This window comes from Macaca fascicularis, chromosome 16, assembly GCF_037993035.2.
Source record: "Macaca fascicularis isolate 582-1 chromosome 16, T2T-MFA8v1.1".
In the NCBI taxonomy this organism is placed as follows: Eukaryota; Metazoa; Chordata; class Mammalia; order Primates; family Cercopithecidae; genus Macaca; species Macaca fascicularis.
Genome location: NC_088390.1, coordinates 43,800,865 through 43,816,852, shown reverse-complemented (window position 1 = coordinate 43,816,852; position 15,988 = coordinate 43,800,865). Strand labels below are relative to the sequence as shown.

Here is a 15,988-nt window from a genome sequence, read left to right as displayed (position 1 = left end):
CTTTGGGGGTGCCCCTTGCTAGTCAAAGCTATATGTGATGGAAACTCTGGAAAGCCTTGTTTCCTTGGAACATGTCAGAGCTCCCAGTTAGTCACCTTACCTGCCAAAACATATCTGTGAATATAAACATTTTGATAAATGAATGTAAAAATTTCGATAAATCCATAAAATGGGGCTGGGTATGGCAGCTCATACCTGTAATCCCAGCACTTTGGGAGGCCAAGGTGGGAGGATCCCATGAACCCAGGAGTTCGAGACAAGCCAGGGCAACATTGTGGGACCCTATCTCTACAAAAAATTTAAAAACTGGCTGGGCATGGTGGTACACACCCTCAGTCCCAGTTACCTGGAAGGCTGAGGTGGGAGGACTGCTTCAGCCCAGGAGGTTGAGGCTGTGGTGAGCTATGATTACAATACTGCACTCTAGCCTGGGCAAGATAGTGAGACTCAAAAGATAGTGAGTCTCAAAAAAAAAAAAAAAAAAAAAAAAAATTCCATGAAACGGAATACTATTCAAAAATGAAAAGGAACATATATGCATAATCTATGTAACATGGCTGAACCTCAAAAATATTATGCTGAGTAAAATAAGCTAGACACAAACTAGTACACATTGTTTAAATTCTAGGACGGGCAAAACTCATCTATAGTGACAGAAAGCAGATCAGTGGTTGCCTAAGGCCAGGGTTGGTGCTTCTACCTTTGACTGCAAAGGGGAATAAGAGAACTTTCTGCAGTGATGAGATGTTATCTACCATGACTGTGATAGTACTTACATGGTGTATACATTTGACAGAATGAATCGAACTGCACACACAAAAGGAGTCCATTTCTTTATATGTAAATTGCACCTCAATAAAGGCATTATTTATTATTTTTAGAGGCAGTGTCTCACTCTCTCGCCCAGGCTGGAGTGTGGTGTCACGATCATAGCTCATTGCAGCCTCAAACTCCTGGGCCCAAGTGATCTTTCTGCCTCAGCCTACTGAGTAGTTGGTACTACAGGTGCATGCCACCATGCCTGGCTAATTTTTTTTTTTTTTTTTTGGTAGAGACAGGGTCTTGCCTTGTTGTGCTGGCTACTGTCGAATTCCTGGGCTCATGTGATCCTTCCACCTTGGACTCCCAAAGTGCTGGGATTACAGGCATGAGCCACTATGCCCAGCCCAAAGATGATTTTAAAATGTTATTTTTCCTTTTTTTTTGAGATGGATTCTTGCTGCATTGCCCAGGCTAGAGTGCAGTGGCATGATCTCGGCTCACTATAACCTCCGAACCCTGGGTTCAAGCAATTCTCCTGTCTAAGCCTCCTGAGTAGCTGGGACTACAGGCCCCTGCCACCACGCCCAGCTAATTTTTGTATTTTTAGTAGAGATGGGCTTTCACCTTGTTGGTCAGGCTGGTCTCAAACTCCTGACCTCAGGTGACCCACCCGCCTCGGCCTCCCAAAGTGCTGGGATTACAGGCATGAGTTACTGCACCCAGCCTAAAATGTTATTTTTCTCTTACACTGCACATTGGAAATCAATTCACTTATGCAATGGATTACCCAAATCTCTTCTCCCCATTATGACTGCCTGACATCAGTGTTCATTACAGCCTATAGCACAAAGACTGTACAAGGAAAATGAAACAAAATAAAACTCAAGCTAATCAACCTTGTTCCTTACTGGCAGATGAATAAACGATGTGCTAGGGCAAGAGGCTGATATGTAATAGGAGTTCCTGAATACTCAACTATCTATGTTAGTTCCATTTTCTACTATAATGAACACAGTAACTAAAAACTGGTAAAGTATATGTTTTAGAAGTTTGTGAAAATATGTACACATTTTATATATCACACAACTTTCACCAGAAGCCATCAAAAAGATTTCAGAAAATGATTTCTGACCCATAGTCTGCTCCCTTAGAACCGTGTACTTATTTATAATAGCACATATTTGCCACAGAGAAACAAATCATTTGTCTTCTTCCATTGTGATGTAAATTTCTTGAGTACAGTTTGCTTTTTGTCTTTATATGCATAGTGCCTGACATACTATAAGTAGTCAATCAATATTAAATTAAAAAACAAATGAATGAATAACAGACATGGTTCTGTATTAAATTCATACAATGATTCATTAAAGAAAGGGAAAAACAGTTTGACAATAAGCACCATGTAGGCATTAGGAGCACCAGAACTGGGTTGGAGGCTGCTCCTTTTGTCAGTTTCCACCTCTAGCCACAGGCTCAAAAGTTAGTTCCTATGTGGCAGTGGCTCCTGAACTCTCTCAAGTGAAGAGCCTGTAGACCGCTTCCTGCAGGGCTTTTAAAATATGCAGGATGCTAGGTAAAAGGGGTTCTCCTTCAGGCTGAAGGTGGTTTGTTCATTCTTTCAGATGCTTATTGTGTGCTTATTTTGTACCATGTGTAATACTAAACCCCGATTGAAGGCATCTGTGCCTTTCATGTTCCTGTGTCACCATTAGCTAGCATGAGGGAAATCTCAGAGTTTCCTAATAAAGGAAAGGAAAAAAAAAAAAGTAGTTATGAAGAACAAACATATTTATCAAAAACATTAAAATCTCAAGTGGCCATCTTACTTTTCACAAGAATAGACCTGCCTTGAAGCTATTGTAGAAGTTAATTAAAAACATCCCTACCCATCAAAAGCTTTGACTGAAAATGTCTTTAAAGTTGTACTAAAAAAACATCAAATACAGCAAAAAATATTGAATACTCTCTCTCTTGGTCACCACTCACGCTCTTGAGCACTCTTTCTCTGTGTTTTTAACTGCTGACTTCTCATAGGATAGATTTCTCTAGCCACCTCACTGGGAATCAAAGCACAAAATGAAAGGTCATTCTGACAACGGTCCAAACTGAGATTTTTAAAAATTCACCTTCAAAAGATTGAAAAATATATTTTCCTGACTCTATTCCTGGATTTAAAAGGATATAGATAAAAACAAGAGACATATAATCTCTCCCTGGCACCCAAAGCATGGAATAGACTGAAACTCTTGTTTATGTATACTGGATCATGTTCATCTTTTAATCAGAAGAAATGCAATTCTTGAATTCAGGTCAAAGCCATAAAATAATATCCTAGCTCTTCAAAAATGTGAACAATGGTGAACCAACCTAATTTCAGTATCATAGTAATGAGCCCAAATATTTAGAATCCGATGTAGTAAAAAAGATTAAAAGGGAATTGTCTGTTTCACAGAATTAGTGTACTGACTCACTTTCTATTTTTACATCCTCAACTTTCCTACCTGAAAACGGGTTTAAATTTGCCACTTTGTTCTTGTATAATATATGACACCCTGAAATCTTTGAAGGAAAGGAAACAACATAATAGATAACACAATAAATATGATAAAAACAGAAACAGAACACAAGAGATAAATATGATAGTCACTGATGATGGTAGGGCTCACGCCACTATACTATGTTGAAATTTTCCTTCTTTAACATAGAAGTTGGCAACGTAATCCAACAATTCTCTTTTCCTCACTTGCCAATGAGTAGTTTAATTATGGTGAAAACAGAAAGGATGCATCTGACCAGAGATTAGATTGCTGAAATAACCCACGAGCCCTCTTAAAAAAAGAGCCCTAAACTGCAGAATAACCTCTGGAGTCAGGTTCACTTGGCATCTGTTAGTGCTCACCAATACACGACAAATGGTTAACGGTTTTATAACAGCCACGATAGAGAACATAGGCACATGTTAAAAGGCAGATGAAGTTTTTCAAATTCATACAATCATTTAATCTCTTGGGGATAACCCCACCAGGTGAACCAATGGGATTTGTGAGTTTGGGTCTTCTATAACAAGGACGAGTGTCTTATCTGTAGGACCAAATCGAAACTCTGAGGAGCCTGTTTGAGTATTGTACCTGTGCTGTCCTGGAGTCAGTCACTTCCTTGTATAGGCTGATATCCAAGTAATAGCCAGACTCGTTTGTCAGGAAGAGGCGGATGGGAATTGCTTTTCCAGTTGGCGTCAGGCGAATGTTGATTTTCAGTTCTGCCTGGAGGACGCGCAATTTCCACAGGCGACTTCCATACCGCATTACCATGCTCCGCACAGATTCCTCAATCTGACACAGACACATTACCAAGCACAAAACTTAAATATCTTGTAACTAAGACCTGTTTCAGGTCTGCCCATATTTGAGATAGAAAGGCTAAAAAAAAAAAGAGGTTGGTTTATGGAGATGCACACCTTACAAAAAGTGGTCAGTTTCTCCCCAAATCTATTCTTTCTTGGAACAAGTCAGGGACAATTTCATGCTGGCCTGGCATTAGAGTGGTTTTCTCTGGATAACAACACCCAAATCTCTGCAACTCCTTACCCTTTCCCAATTATATTCATATTCTATATCAAAGATCTGCAATATCTAAAATTACAAGCCACGGGATTTAAGAGGAAGCCCAAAATAAGAATAAAATCTCGAGTTAAATAGCTATTAAGTAGCATTTATATGCATGGTAACTATGTTTCATTGCACTTACAGGACTTTAAATCAACATAGCAATTACCACCATGAGCTTTTTTCCATACAATTTTATTAAACTTTATAATATATGTCTCTTGGTAAATTGCACAAATTAAAGAAAGGCAATTTGTAGGTGGTGCTAGAACATTCTCTCTCAACAGAGCTCTGAAGCTTGGCCACTGCTAAGTCCATCTAGGATTTAAGAAGATGCGGCAGATGTTCCCACGTTTCCCTAAGTTTATACCAAGGCAGCTTAATGCTCTTAGTTTTTAGAGGTAGGACAGTTATTTTAACTAAATGGCCTTAGACATGATTTCTTGTTATTTACATACTAAAGCAAAACATTTTTTTCCCCAACATGGCTGCACAGAACATAATGCAGCTAGAACATGTTATTTGAAATTAATGTTTCCTTAAATGAAGTATCTTTCTAAAATGCTTCCTCAACTTCTTAGAAAATCTCAAGAATATCTTACATTCCCTTTCTCTTGTGGTTCTTTAGTAGTATGTGCCACCCTTGCAGTTTGTTTCTGCACCACAGAATTTTAAGTTAGAATGAATTTCAGGGAGTTAACCTCTCTATTATCACACTTAATTGCTAACCAAGAGATATTTATCCATTCTTTTCTTGAGGAAACAAAAGCCAATAATCTTTATGTACAGAAAATTGGCAGCTATCTATCATTAGAAAAGCAGAGTGTATATGGGTGGTTAGAATGAAAGCTGAGGCTGATCTGAAAAACTCAGAAAAAAAGGTAAGCCAAATCTAAAAAAATACAGCTGTACAGTGTCCATGCCACGTTTTAAGTCTCCCAGCTTATTAGTCCCAGAATGCTTAGGAGAAGTTTTGCTTAAACTAGATGATGCAATTTGAGTCAAAAGAGTAGCCCTGTCCTTGGCTTTCCTTACAGACAAAAGCAACCCATCATTAGCTTGGAATTTTGAAGGGAAAAAAGGTAGAAAACTACTTCTCAGATCTCAGATACTAAGTTCAAGAAGCAAAAGTCTACCAGGCATGATGACTTATGCCTGTAATCCCAACACTTTGGGAGTCTGAGGTAGGAGGATCACTTGAGGCCAGGAGTTCAAGACTAGCCTGGGCAACATAGCAAGACCCTGTCTCTATAAGAAAAAAAGGAAAAAAAAAAAAAAAAAGCAGCAGCAGCAGCAAAAATTCATGCCTACAGTTGATCTTGAAAAAGGGAGATACTGGTTCTCCTATCCAAATTCCACAGTATCATGATAGAAAGAGTTAGAAAGGGCCAGGCATGGTGGCTCATGCCTGTAATCCCAGCACTTTGGGAGGCTGAGGCAGGCGGATCACGTGAGGTCAGGAGTTGGAGACCAGCCTAACTAACATGGTGAAACCCCGTTTCTACTAAAAATACAAAAATTAGCCGGGCGTGGTGGCACACGCCTGTAGTCCCTGCTACTCGGGGAGGCTGAAGCATGAGCTTGAACCTGGGAGGTGGAGGCTGCAGCGAGCTGAGATGGTACCACTGCTCCAGCCTGGGCGACAGAGCAAGACTCTGTCTCAAAAAAAAAAAAAAAAAAAAAAAAGAAAGAAAGCATCAGAGGGAGCAGAAACAGAGAGCAGCTTGTCTTTATTACACCGGGGATAAAAGGTCAAGTACAAAATCACCTTGTTTTTCTTCCTTAAATTATATACAATGCATTTTAGAATAGACCCTCAGGGAAGAAAATATACATAATACATGTGAAATTCCTTATCAGCCAAATTCTCTCCCTGTGGAAAAACACTAGAGAGAGATAGGTTAGACACTTTGAGAAGGTACATTATCTCACTAAGGCCACCAGGTAATTAATATTTAGTGCACAGAAGCAGTAATTTAGCCAAAATGCTTAGTAACAGTAAAATTAATAATTCCAGATGAGAAATAGTAGGGAATAATACAAAACAGGACCACTATTATAGCAAATATCATAAAACAGGTACCAACGAAAGAAAAGGTTTTCATGTTTTTATACTGCTTATAAGTGACCAGCAAGCTAACACCATACCACCTTCAGCATTGAGAACTGTTTTCTTAATGGCTATATCAAATTTTTGACATTGTCCCAGAAACTCAATCTTATAAACATTCTATAAACTTTACAGATTAAGGGCTCAACAGCCTGAACAAGAGTACCTGTTTCCAAGTCCAAGTGAGATAAATATGAATGAACTTCTGTGCTTATGCTTGCTAGTGCTGGGAGAGAAGCTAAGGAGAAATGTACCTTTGATGGGTCCATGATAACCGTGGGCACAAAGTTGAGGAAGATGTGGTTACAGTCAGTGCGGACATTTGTATTGTTAAAAGCAACTTCCAACTCATCCATGGCTTCCAGGAGTAGCCGCTCCCCTTCATTTTGCAGATATTCAAAAGAAGCTTCCTACACAGGAAGAAAATAATCAACATTAGTATATTTTAAAAGAGGCAATAAAGAAATGGCTATTATAATCACTTAAGTGGCAGTATGTCATGAATCATAAGGCATCTGGTGAAGACACTATCTTTCTCCCTAGAGTCAGTCCAGTAACCACAGGGAGAAGGGGCAGGCAAGGGTCAGATAAAGAGTCCATGTCAGCCCTTTCTCCTTACTCTTAGTGTATCATTTCCTTCTAAGAGGTAGAAATGCTGGGCATCCCCATAGCTGTAAGTTCAATAGGATGATATTTCACATATGCCAAACAGAGCTATTTGGAAAGGAAAAGCTGAAGAAAGGGTACAGCTTTGGGATATAATAATAATGAACACATCAGGAAGTGCCTTGCTATATGCAGACACTATCCATACCTCTAGACAGGTGTACAATGGGATCGCCTCTTTCCTAACTTATCTCCTTATGCTCTATCATCACCCAATTCTTCCTGTGATTTTTCTGTTTGTATGCTTTTTCTTTTCTTGAGTGCTATTATGCTTCTGCTACTAAGAAAAATCAAATTAAAGTGGAAAAAGAGCCTTCATTTTTAATTTTTTTTCAGATGCACTTTCTGCTTTGTACAAAAAAAAGCCTTTATTATATGAAATATTTACTTTTGTAAACATTGAAAGAGAACAAGAACCTTGACTCAAAAAATGAAAACCTGATTTTTTTTTATGCTCTCTCTCAGCAGAAGCATAAAACTTGATTTTGAATCATACATATTACTCTGTTCCTTCCCTCAGGGATGACATCCCATTAAAGTACAGCACCCACCTTGGTGACCAGATCAGAATGCCTGATGATTGCACGAACAAAGAACCTGTAGTCTGTCACTTCTGTGCCCACTTCCACCTTGGCTGCCCCGAGATACAGGTGCATCTTGTGATTAGCACATGGAATGGCAGTGAGGTCAAAATTTCTCATCCGGTTCAGCTCTAACTGGAAAGCCAGAGCAGGCTCCAGATGACGATAGATACGATCCTCCTCAAACTGAGTACGAGAATCAGAGAAAAAACAGCTCACAAGAGGCAGTTACAACACTATACTATGAATGTGAATGTAAAAGAGATGCCTGAAAATAGAAACATAAGCTATGATGTGCTAATAAGCAACAAAAATGAACTATGTTCAAGGCTAATGCTATAGCTTACATAAGATTAGGCACTAAAGTACCTATTATATACGTACTTTATAGGATGATACTCCTAAACTTTCATCATTCATGCTTTTACAAGTAGTGATGATATGCATTAAAAACTAACCAAAAAACCTCAATTTCCTTAGAACTCCTGCAGCATTTAATGTCTTTATATAATTCATTTTTATATTAATTACAGACTGCTTCACATTAATATCTACTTCACATGCCAATATTTTGTGCTTACCCAACTAATCTAAAAGTTTTCTCACTTATGATAAGTACAAATGACATAATAAATACTCAACAAACAAACATCATACAATTTTTTAATTGAAGAGATATTTGGCTTTGGAACACTGTATCCATAGATATATAATTACTTATAAATGTTTTTTCAAAGTTGTACTAGTATATAACTTTACTGTATTTACTGTATATGTACTGTACGTTTCAGTGAAACTAAATTATTTCTCTGGAATACATGTCAATTGAGCGAATGGAGAGAGACAGTCAAAAATATAAGCTGGTAACAGGAAGAAAGCAACATGGTCTGAAGTTTTGTATTTTAAAATTGAAAAACAAATGCACATAAACTAGAGTTGAGTATCAGTGAACTATTTGTAGATAACAAGAATGGTCCTTTAATATCACATCATTAGGATTATTCTACAGAACAAGGATGATTTGGAAAGGTATCACCTTCATTGAGTAGCTCAATACATTTGGTTGTGTCCTAAGCCAAACTCTTTCAGAAAGGAATCGGTTTTAGTTCTAAGACACATGTAAGGCAACAGGAAGCACAAGTTCAATAAGAGAAAAAAGAATGGCAAGAAGAACATATAGCAAAGATAAGTCACTCTTGGGCTTTTAAGAAAAAGTAATTTTTTTTTTTTAATAGGAAAGAAATCAATCCTTACCTTATCCCTTGCTCGGAATGTAAAAAATTTAGGGAATTCTCTCTGTATTAAAGAAGAGGGAAAATGTGTCAGAAGTTCATAGACATGGCTCTTTGGAAACAAACATATAGTATAGAAACAGTTAAGCATTTAGAAGACAGTTTTCTAGAAAACATGCTTCTTACCTAAGCTTAGTCCAGGAAATATGAATGATCCGCTGCATAACCATCACTTTGACCCCATTTCCAAATTTGAGAATCATATTATAAACCTAATTTTAGTATCTACCTTCTCCCGGGGGAAAAAAAATGTACATATTTTTTAAATCTCCCAAGTGAAAAAAAAATTTTTTGCTGGGTATTGCTCTTGGCACAACCCGGCAAATAAAACCAATATACCCTTATGCCGAGTTACTGGACTGATTTCCCAAGTTTCTCTTTAAGAAACTCTTAAAATGTAAACTAGTCAGACAGTATAGAGTGCTCAGTCCATGATTTTCACATTCCTTCTTAAGTCAATAATGTCAAGGGTTTAAATGATAACATTTGAAGATGAAGAAAAATATAAGATACTACCTTGGTCACTACCACTAAATGTATAGGAAAGAATGAGGTAGAACTAGTGAACTTGTAATCATTAGGTCTTCCTGCTTTTTTGTAGGGCATTATACAAAAAAAAAAAAAAAAAAAAAAAAAAAAAAAAAAAAACCAATTTACTAGAACCTTATTAATTAACAAAGATGAATTCAATTAGCAGAGTTCATTAGTTTCTGAAATTTAACTTACTAACGCTAAATACCCCTGTTTCTCGGATGGGAAGCTCTACTGGCAGTGCTGAAATCAAGTCATTACTATTTGCCTCCATAGGAGGTTTCATTAGGCATCTTCTTCATTATGAGTGCAATACAATCAAACACTTATCAGTACAAGGCAGAGAGACTGGGACTAGCTGCCTACATATCCTCAATGAGCTTTAGGAACTGTGAAGGAAACATGGACTGAAAATCTGGTGGCAGGTATTCTCATGTGTTTTCCCATCTGATGCTCTCAACAACCTCTACGGGTAGATATTGTGACCCTCATTTTACAGAAGCCTTGGCTCAAGTATATGCTCAGAATCACAGAGCTGGAAGATAAACTTGGGTCTCTCTAGTGCCAGAGCCCATGCCCTCTCACCTCTCAAGGGCAGAGTATTACCTTTCTCTTTTTATTATAATCTAAATCCCTCATTTAGAGGATTTCTCTTTGATGAGACAAAAAAACAGAAATTAAGACTTTAAATTTAAAAAGGACAAAGCAAAGAAAGCAAAACTCATGCTGTAAACCTGTGGTTCTTGAATTTCCTGAAAATTTCTTGAATACGTTCCGTAAGTGTTATACCTCACTCTCACCTTAACTAAAGCTTGCACAACTAATAAATCTTTTTATCTTTTCCTTGGTATTTTAACTGTAAGACTGCATTTAAAAGGTTCCTAGGAGCTCATTTACCAACCTCAGGGAAATCCCTTTTTAAAAGCCTTTTTAAAGTGGATTTTACACAGGACTAAACTTCTCCTAATGAAGTTTTGTTCTAAGTAATTCTCTGACCCCTCCTCCCTGCCATGAGAGTGAAGCACATGGGGATGACTTCAAGGTTAAGTAAGATGCATTCAGCTGAGGTGTCAGTAAATATCATGCTCATGGTTTTATATAACCTAGTTTTGGTTTTATTCTAGTGAGGTACAGCTTTCAGAGCATTACCTAAAAAGTAACACATGTCAAAAAAGGAAGAATGACAAAATCTTTCCATGGAACTCTCTGAAATAAAAGTCAAGGAAACTGATAATATGATATTTTAAGCACATACTTTTCTATTCCGCCTGAACTGTTATTAATTAATTAAAATGTTTGTTTAGGATGCCATTTATTTAATTATGCACATTTGTAGTATCAAAACCATTTCCTTTCAAAAACAAAACAACAGTAATAAAAAAATGCTTTCTTTTCCACTAAACCAATTAAGAAAATTTGTAGTAACTGAAAGGCATATAAAGCAGTTTGAATGGAAACGCCTTTAATACAAATAATGAAGAAACTGACTGATTCTTGGCAGAGGTGGGCAATGACTACCAATTAGAAAAACCACTTTCATTAAGGTTAGATAAGAAAAGGTGTCATGAGATCATATAAACAATCTTTTTTTAAAAAAAATAACTTCTGAGTAAATTTGTAACTCCCCGGTAAAATCTTCAATTTAAGTATTAAACATTCAGAACAAGAGATGGCAAGAACCTCTATGCAATGGAAAAGTGGGACTACCAAGCAATTCTTCAGTGACTTGGAAGTCTGAAGACTGTTATAGAAAGTAACCTCTTTTGGCACTCAAAAACCACAGAATCACAGAAAACACAGAAAAGAAGAAATCTAAAAGTCTGATCCTACAGTTTTAGTAAATTCTTTTATCCTATCTCATCCTCATACTGCCAGTTTTTCCACAGAAATCATTCATGCTTATTCCATCATCAATATATTTGCTTTCCAAGCATTCTACTAGTGTCATGGGCAAATATCATAATTGAATGTATACAAAGAAAAACCCTCTTAGTGTTCTGGTACCAAAAAACAAAAGAATGCAACGTTTCACAGGAAGAAATTATGCCCCTGCTGTGTTCTAATCAGCCAACCATCATCAAGACAATCAAAATAATTTGCCCAAATTAGCCAATCAAGACACCCTGCAAATCAGAGAATGTGAAAACCTGCAACAAAAAACATCATAGCTGATTATGATACTAATAATCGTGTTAAAAACCTAATGAGATGAAGAAATTGGGAGCTTGCTGGTGCAATTCTCTTTTACCTCAACATGCTGAGAACTAATTATATAGACTGTAATTAAAACAAAAGCCCAAACCAACCCTTCTGAAAACTAATAGTTGGTCCACTAACAAACAGAACTATCTTAAAAAAAAAAAAAAAAAGAACTACTAATTATGATAACTGCTCATGACAGTGAGCTCTTCCTTCAAGATCCAAATAATCCAAAACATTTCATTTTAAAGTGGGAATCCCACAACAGTCATTAAACAACAACTCTTTCAGGAGATTTGTAGACTTTTTTTTTAAATCTCATGAAATTTTACAAGAACAAAAGGTAACATTTTATTAACAGATATAAAACTGTTTGATTTGAATCTTATCATGGTTTTAGGACCTAATGGGGATAAGAAGAAGTCCTGAAAATTTGTATTCCAATGTCCTTAGCCAAACTTTGCCAAAAAAAAAAAAAAAAAATATATATATATATATATATATATATATATATATATATATATATATATGGAAAGCTTAAAAAAAAAAAAAGGCATAATATTATATCCCAATTAGACAGCACTTTCTGCTGAATCTTTTGGAATTCCAGACCTGAAATGTGAGTGAAACTAAGAGAGAGTGAGTCCATAAGTTTTAACTAACAGGAAACTGTGGAGCTGCAGTTTAGATAGCTGCAGAAATTCAAGAAGCCTCTTTTGCATTCAAGGCTTTGATCTTTTTCCTTTTTTCTTTTTTTTTTAACATCTTGTGCATTTTTTTCTTTTATTTTTTATTTTCAGATGAACATCATGATCTACTTTCTTTTTTCTTAACAAGAAGAATATATTTACAAAAAGAGACTTGTTTTTCCTCAAAGTTTCTGTTTAAATATCAATGTTAGGCAGTTCTTCAAGTTCCATTATGGGCACTTGATTTAATTAGATGGTTAGGGAAACAGAGTCAACTCCCAGCTTCCTTAACACTGGTGAAGACTGCTGTCACAGAAATAATCTCCAGGCAGGGTCAAGAGACTAGGGCAGCAACAGACATACCTGTGGGCAGCTATCTGGGACAATTGCAGTTAAACTACGAAGTATTTAAATGTTTATAGCAATCACTGGCATCCGAATCAGTACCTAACAATATACACAGCTCTCTAGGAACCTCTACTCTGGCCCTCATTTGTCTTGTTCTGGTTCTGAGGCAATCTGAAAGACCAACAACTATATAACAGCACAGCTTGCTTTATTCCACTAACCAATGTGCTTGAATCAAACTTGGTAACCTTCCTCCTCTTCTTGCCCCTCAAGTGCAGATTCTCTCTTCCATTCAATAATATAGGGATTTCACAGCATAGGACAGGGGAGGCTGCATACATCACAGTGGATTACCAAGAAGCCAGAGAGATCAAGGGATTCATCTCTGACACTCCCAGAAAGCTTCCTCTTTTTCACAGTACACTAGCTATGGGGCAAGCACAATCAGATGACATGACAGAGGCTAAGCATCCTTCATGAATGTCAAGCTACCATCAGCAAAAGAACTCACAGCAGCACCATGACAGTGACCCCCAGATTTGTACAGTTTCTGCCAAGGCTTCCTGGCTAGTGTAGATCCTGGATTGTATAGAAGATTCTAGATGGAGTTCAGTTTAATAGCTGCCCTTGCCCCTTGCAAAATCATTTATCATTTTTAAAGGAACATAAAAATACCCCAACTCCTCTGCCACTCAATTCTTCAGAGCAAATCTAGTCCACAATTAAACCTTAATGTTCTCTCTGCTCTAAAGCAGCTTTTCCTACACTCATGACAAATCAAGTCACTTGATAATTTAACTGATTTCCCACTTGATGCCACTATAAATAGGAATCAGACAATGATTGTCAGGGAAGACCCCCTGCTGGCCTAATTTTCTAGCCGATTTTGCCTATACATGTCCCTATTAAACCTAAATCCAGAAATATCAGGACAGCAGAGAGAAAAATATGTTTTAAAGCTGTTAAATATACTCTTAATATTAGGGCATATTTATAACTATACACTATAGATTCAGAGATAAGTTTTTTTTATGTGTGTTACATATATGAGAAAATGTCAGTGAGAACTAATCACTTTGGTTTTTTAAAAATTTTAGTGGACAGTTTTAGTTGATCAGTGTATTTATTATAGAAACCAGTTAGTGTGCTATAGATGTGAAGACTCTATCAAATCCATTAGCAAAAAGGAAAGCAATTTTATAGATTTAGTGTTATTCCCTAGAAAATGCTATTATTCTAAAGTCTGTGATAAAAAGCACAGTAACATTTAAGAACGTAGCACAATACTTTTCTAAAATCCAGAGCCTGGCTCTGGCATGTCTACCTTAGTTCTGATTAGCATCTACTAGCTACAGTGTTTATTCATGGGCTTTCATATTCTATCCCCAAGTATCAATTTTATTCTCTAAGCTCCTGATTTTTCTTCCTAAAGCCCTAGGGTTCTTTTTAAGCTCCTCATACTTCTCCACTGACTCCGTTTCCTATCGAAAGTTATTGATTGATATATAGCTACACTCTGCTTGATTTCCTGACATCAATAACACAGGGGAGTCATGTAGTCCACAACATTTCCTAAAGCATTTCAGAAAATCTTAGCTTTCTTGTTTCTCTATAGACTAGACCAATAAGGTGAACTGTATGAAGGAAAACAAAACGTCAACTCCTAAAAACCTAATAAACAAAAAGGTAATAAAAGCAATCACACATAGGTCTTTGAGTTTACAAAGTCCTTTCCAGAATCTCAAATGCCATCTTCATTGTTACAAATAAGCAGGGTTTAACAACCAAATTATCTCGATTGCTAAAACCAAACCAAACAGGCCAGGCACAGTGACTCACGCCTGTAATCCCAGCACTTTGGGAGGCCGAGGCAGGCAGATCACCTGAGGTCAGGAGTTCAAGACCAGCCAGGCTAACACGGTGAAACCCCGTCTCTACTAAAAATACAAAAATTAGCCAGATGTGGTGGCACACGCCTGTAATCCCAACTACTTGGGAAGCTGAGGTAGGAGAATCACTTGAACCCGGGAGGTGGAGGTTGCAGTGAGCTGAGACTGCACCACTGCACTCCAGCCTGGGCAACTGAGCAAGATACCTTATCAAAAAAAAAAAAAAAAAAAAAAGACTTAGCTACATTAGAATCAATTTTTATGAAATATTTTGACTATAATCAGTCATTTTGAAAACGACATGTTGATTCCAAACTGGATTTCTGTCCTTACTGCTGTCACTGTGCTGGGTATGATCATATGGGTATACCACAGTTCGGATGCCAGGCTATTAACTTAATTCTCTTTTTGATAAAAATTTTAATCTCATAAATATTAACAGTTAATTCAGTTAAATGGGAGAATAAGCAACAGAGTGTTTAATTTTTACTTATTTCCTGTTCCTAGGATTAACATAAGACAAAAAATAGCAACTTGGCTCTATCAAGGCATTTTAAATAATAAATCATTGTTCTTAGCCAAGACTACAAAGTGCAACTGGCTGTTCTTGATTATGGATTCACTATGAGCATAGAAGAAATTACTAGTTAGCTTGTTTCTACCTTATTCGTCTGGATAAATGCTTATGTTCATTCTTAACTATTTCTCAGAGATATATTGAGAATTCATTATAGGGTTAAGAAAAAAAAGAAAAAACCTTTAGCTGGAATACTTGATATAAGAATTTAAAAAATTTTTTTTAATTAATAGAGGACAGGGTCTCATTATGTTGCCCAGGCTCATCTCAAACTTGTGGGCTCAAGCAACTTTCCTGCCTCAGCCTCCCAAAGTGCTGGGATTACAGAGAACTGAATATTTACTATAATAATTTATAAAAGAAGAGGGACCAAATATCAGTCCAGCCCTTCTAACATATATTCTGTTTAAATAATCAGTGGCAAACAAATAAAACAGTAAGTAGTCTTTCATTATTGTTCATTTTACTTACATGAAATCTCCGATCCACCTCATAGTTGACCTGTTTTCTGAAATCCTTTCAAATAAAAGACAGAGAGGAAGAAAAGAGCAGAAATTGGCAATCAGTAACAAAATCAAAAACAAGTTGAGTAAAAGATGAGTTAAACTAACGTTTTTTAAAAATTAAACTTATAGAAAAGTGGTTATTTCTCTGCATAAATTCTACTAGTAAGCATAAGATTGCAATCCCATTTTTTATTAAGTTGCAGCAGCAGCATAAGAAATATTAAAGAGGTACA

At 36.7% G+C, this 15,988-nt stretch overlaps 1 protein-coding gene across 16 annotated transcripts in view; it reads right to left on the bottom strand.

Moving 5' to 3' along the window:
* Positions 1 to 15,988, bottom strand: part of ACACA (acetyl-CoA carboxylase alpha) — a 330,564-nt gene that overhangs the window by 99,440 nt on the left and 215,136 nt on the right. For all 16 annotated transcript variants that reach the window (XM_005583932.5, XM_005583930.5, XM_005583933.5 and 13 more), the window contains 5 exons: positions 15,721 to 15,765; positions 8,979 to 9,020; positions 7,695 to 7,910; positions 6,732 to 6,887; positions 3,891 to 4,094 (listed from right to left, as the gene is read on the bottom strand). In XM_005583932.5, the coding sequence (XP_005583989.1) occupies positions 3,891 to 4,094; positions 6,732 to 6,887; positions 7,695 to 7,910; positions 8,979 to 9,020; positions 15,721 to 15,765 (663 nt within the window). The remainder of the gene's footprint in view (positions 1 to 3,890; positions 4,095 to 6,731; positions 6,888 to 7,694; positions 7,911 to 8,978; positions 9,021 to 15,720; positions 15,766 to 15,988) is intronic.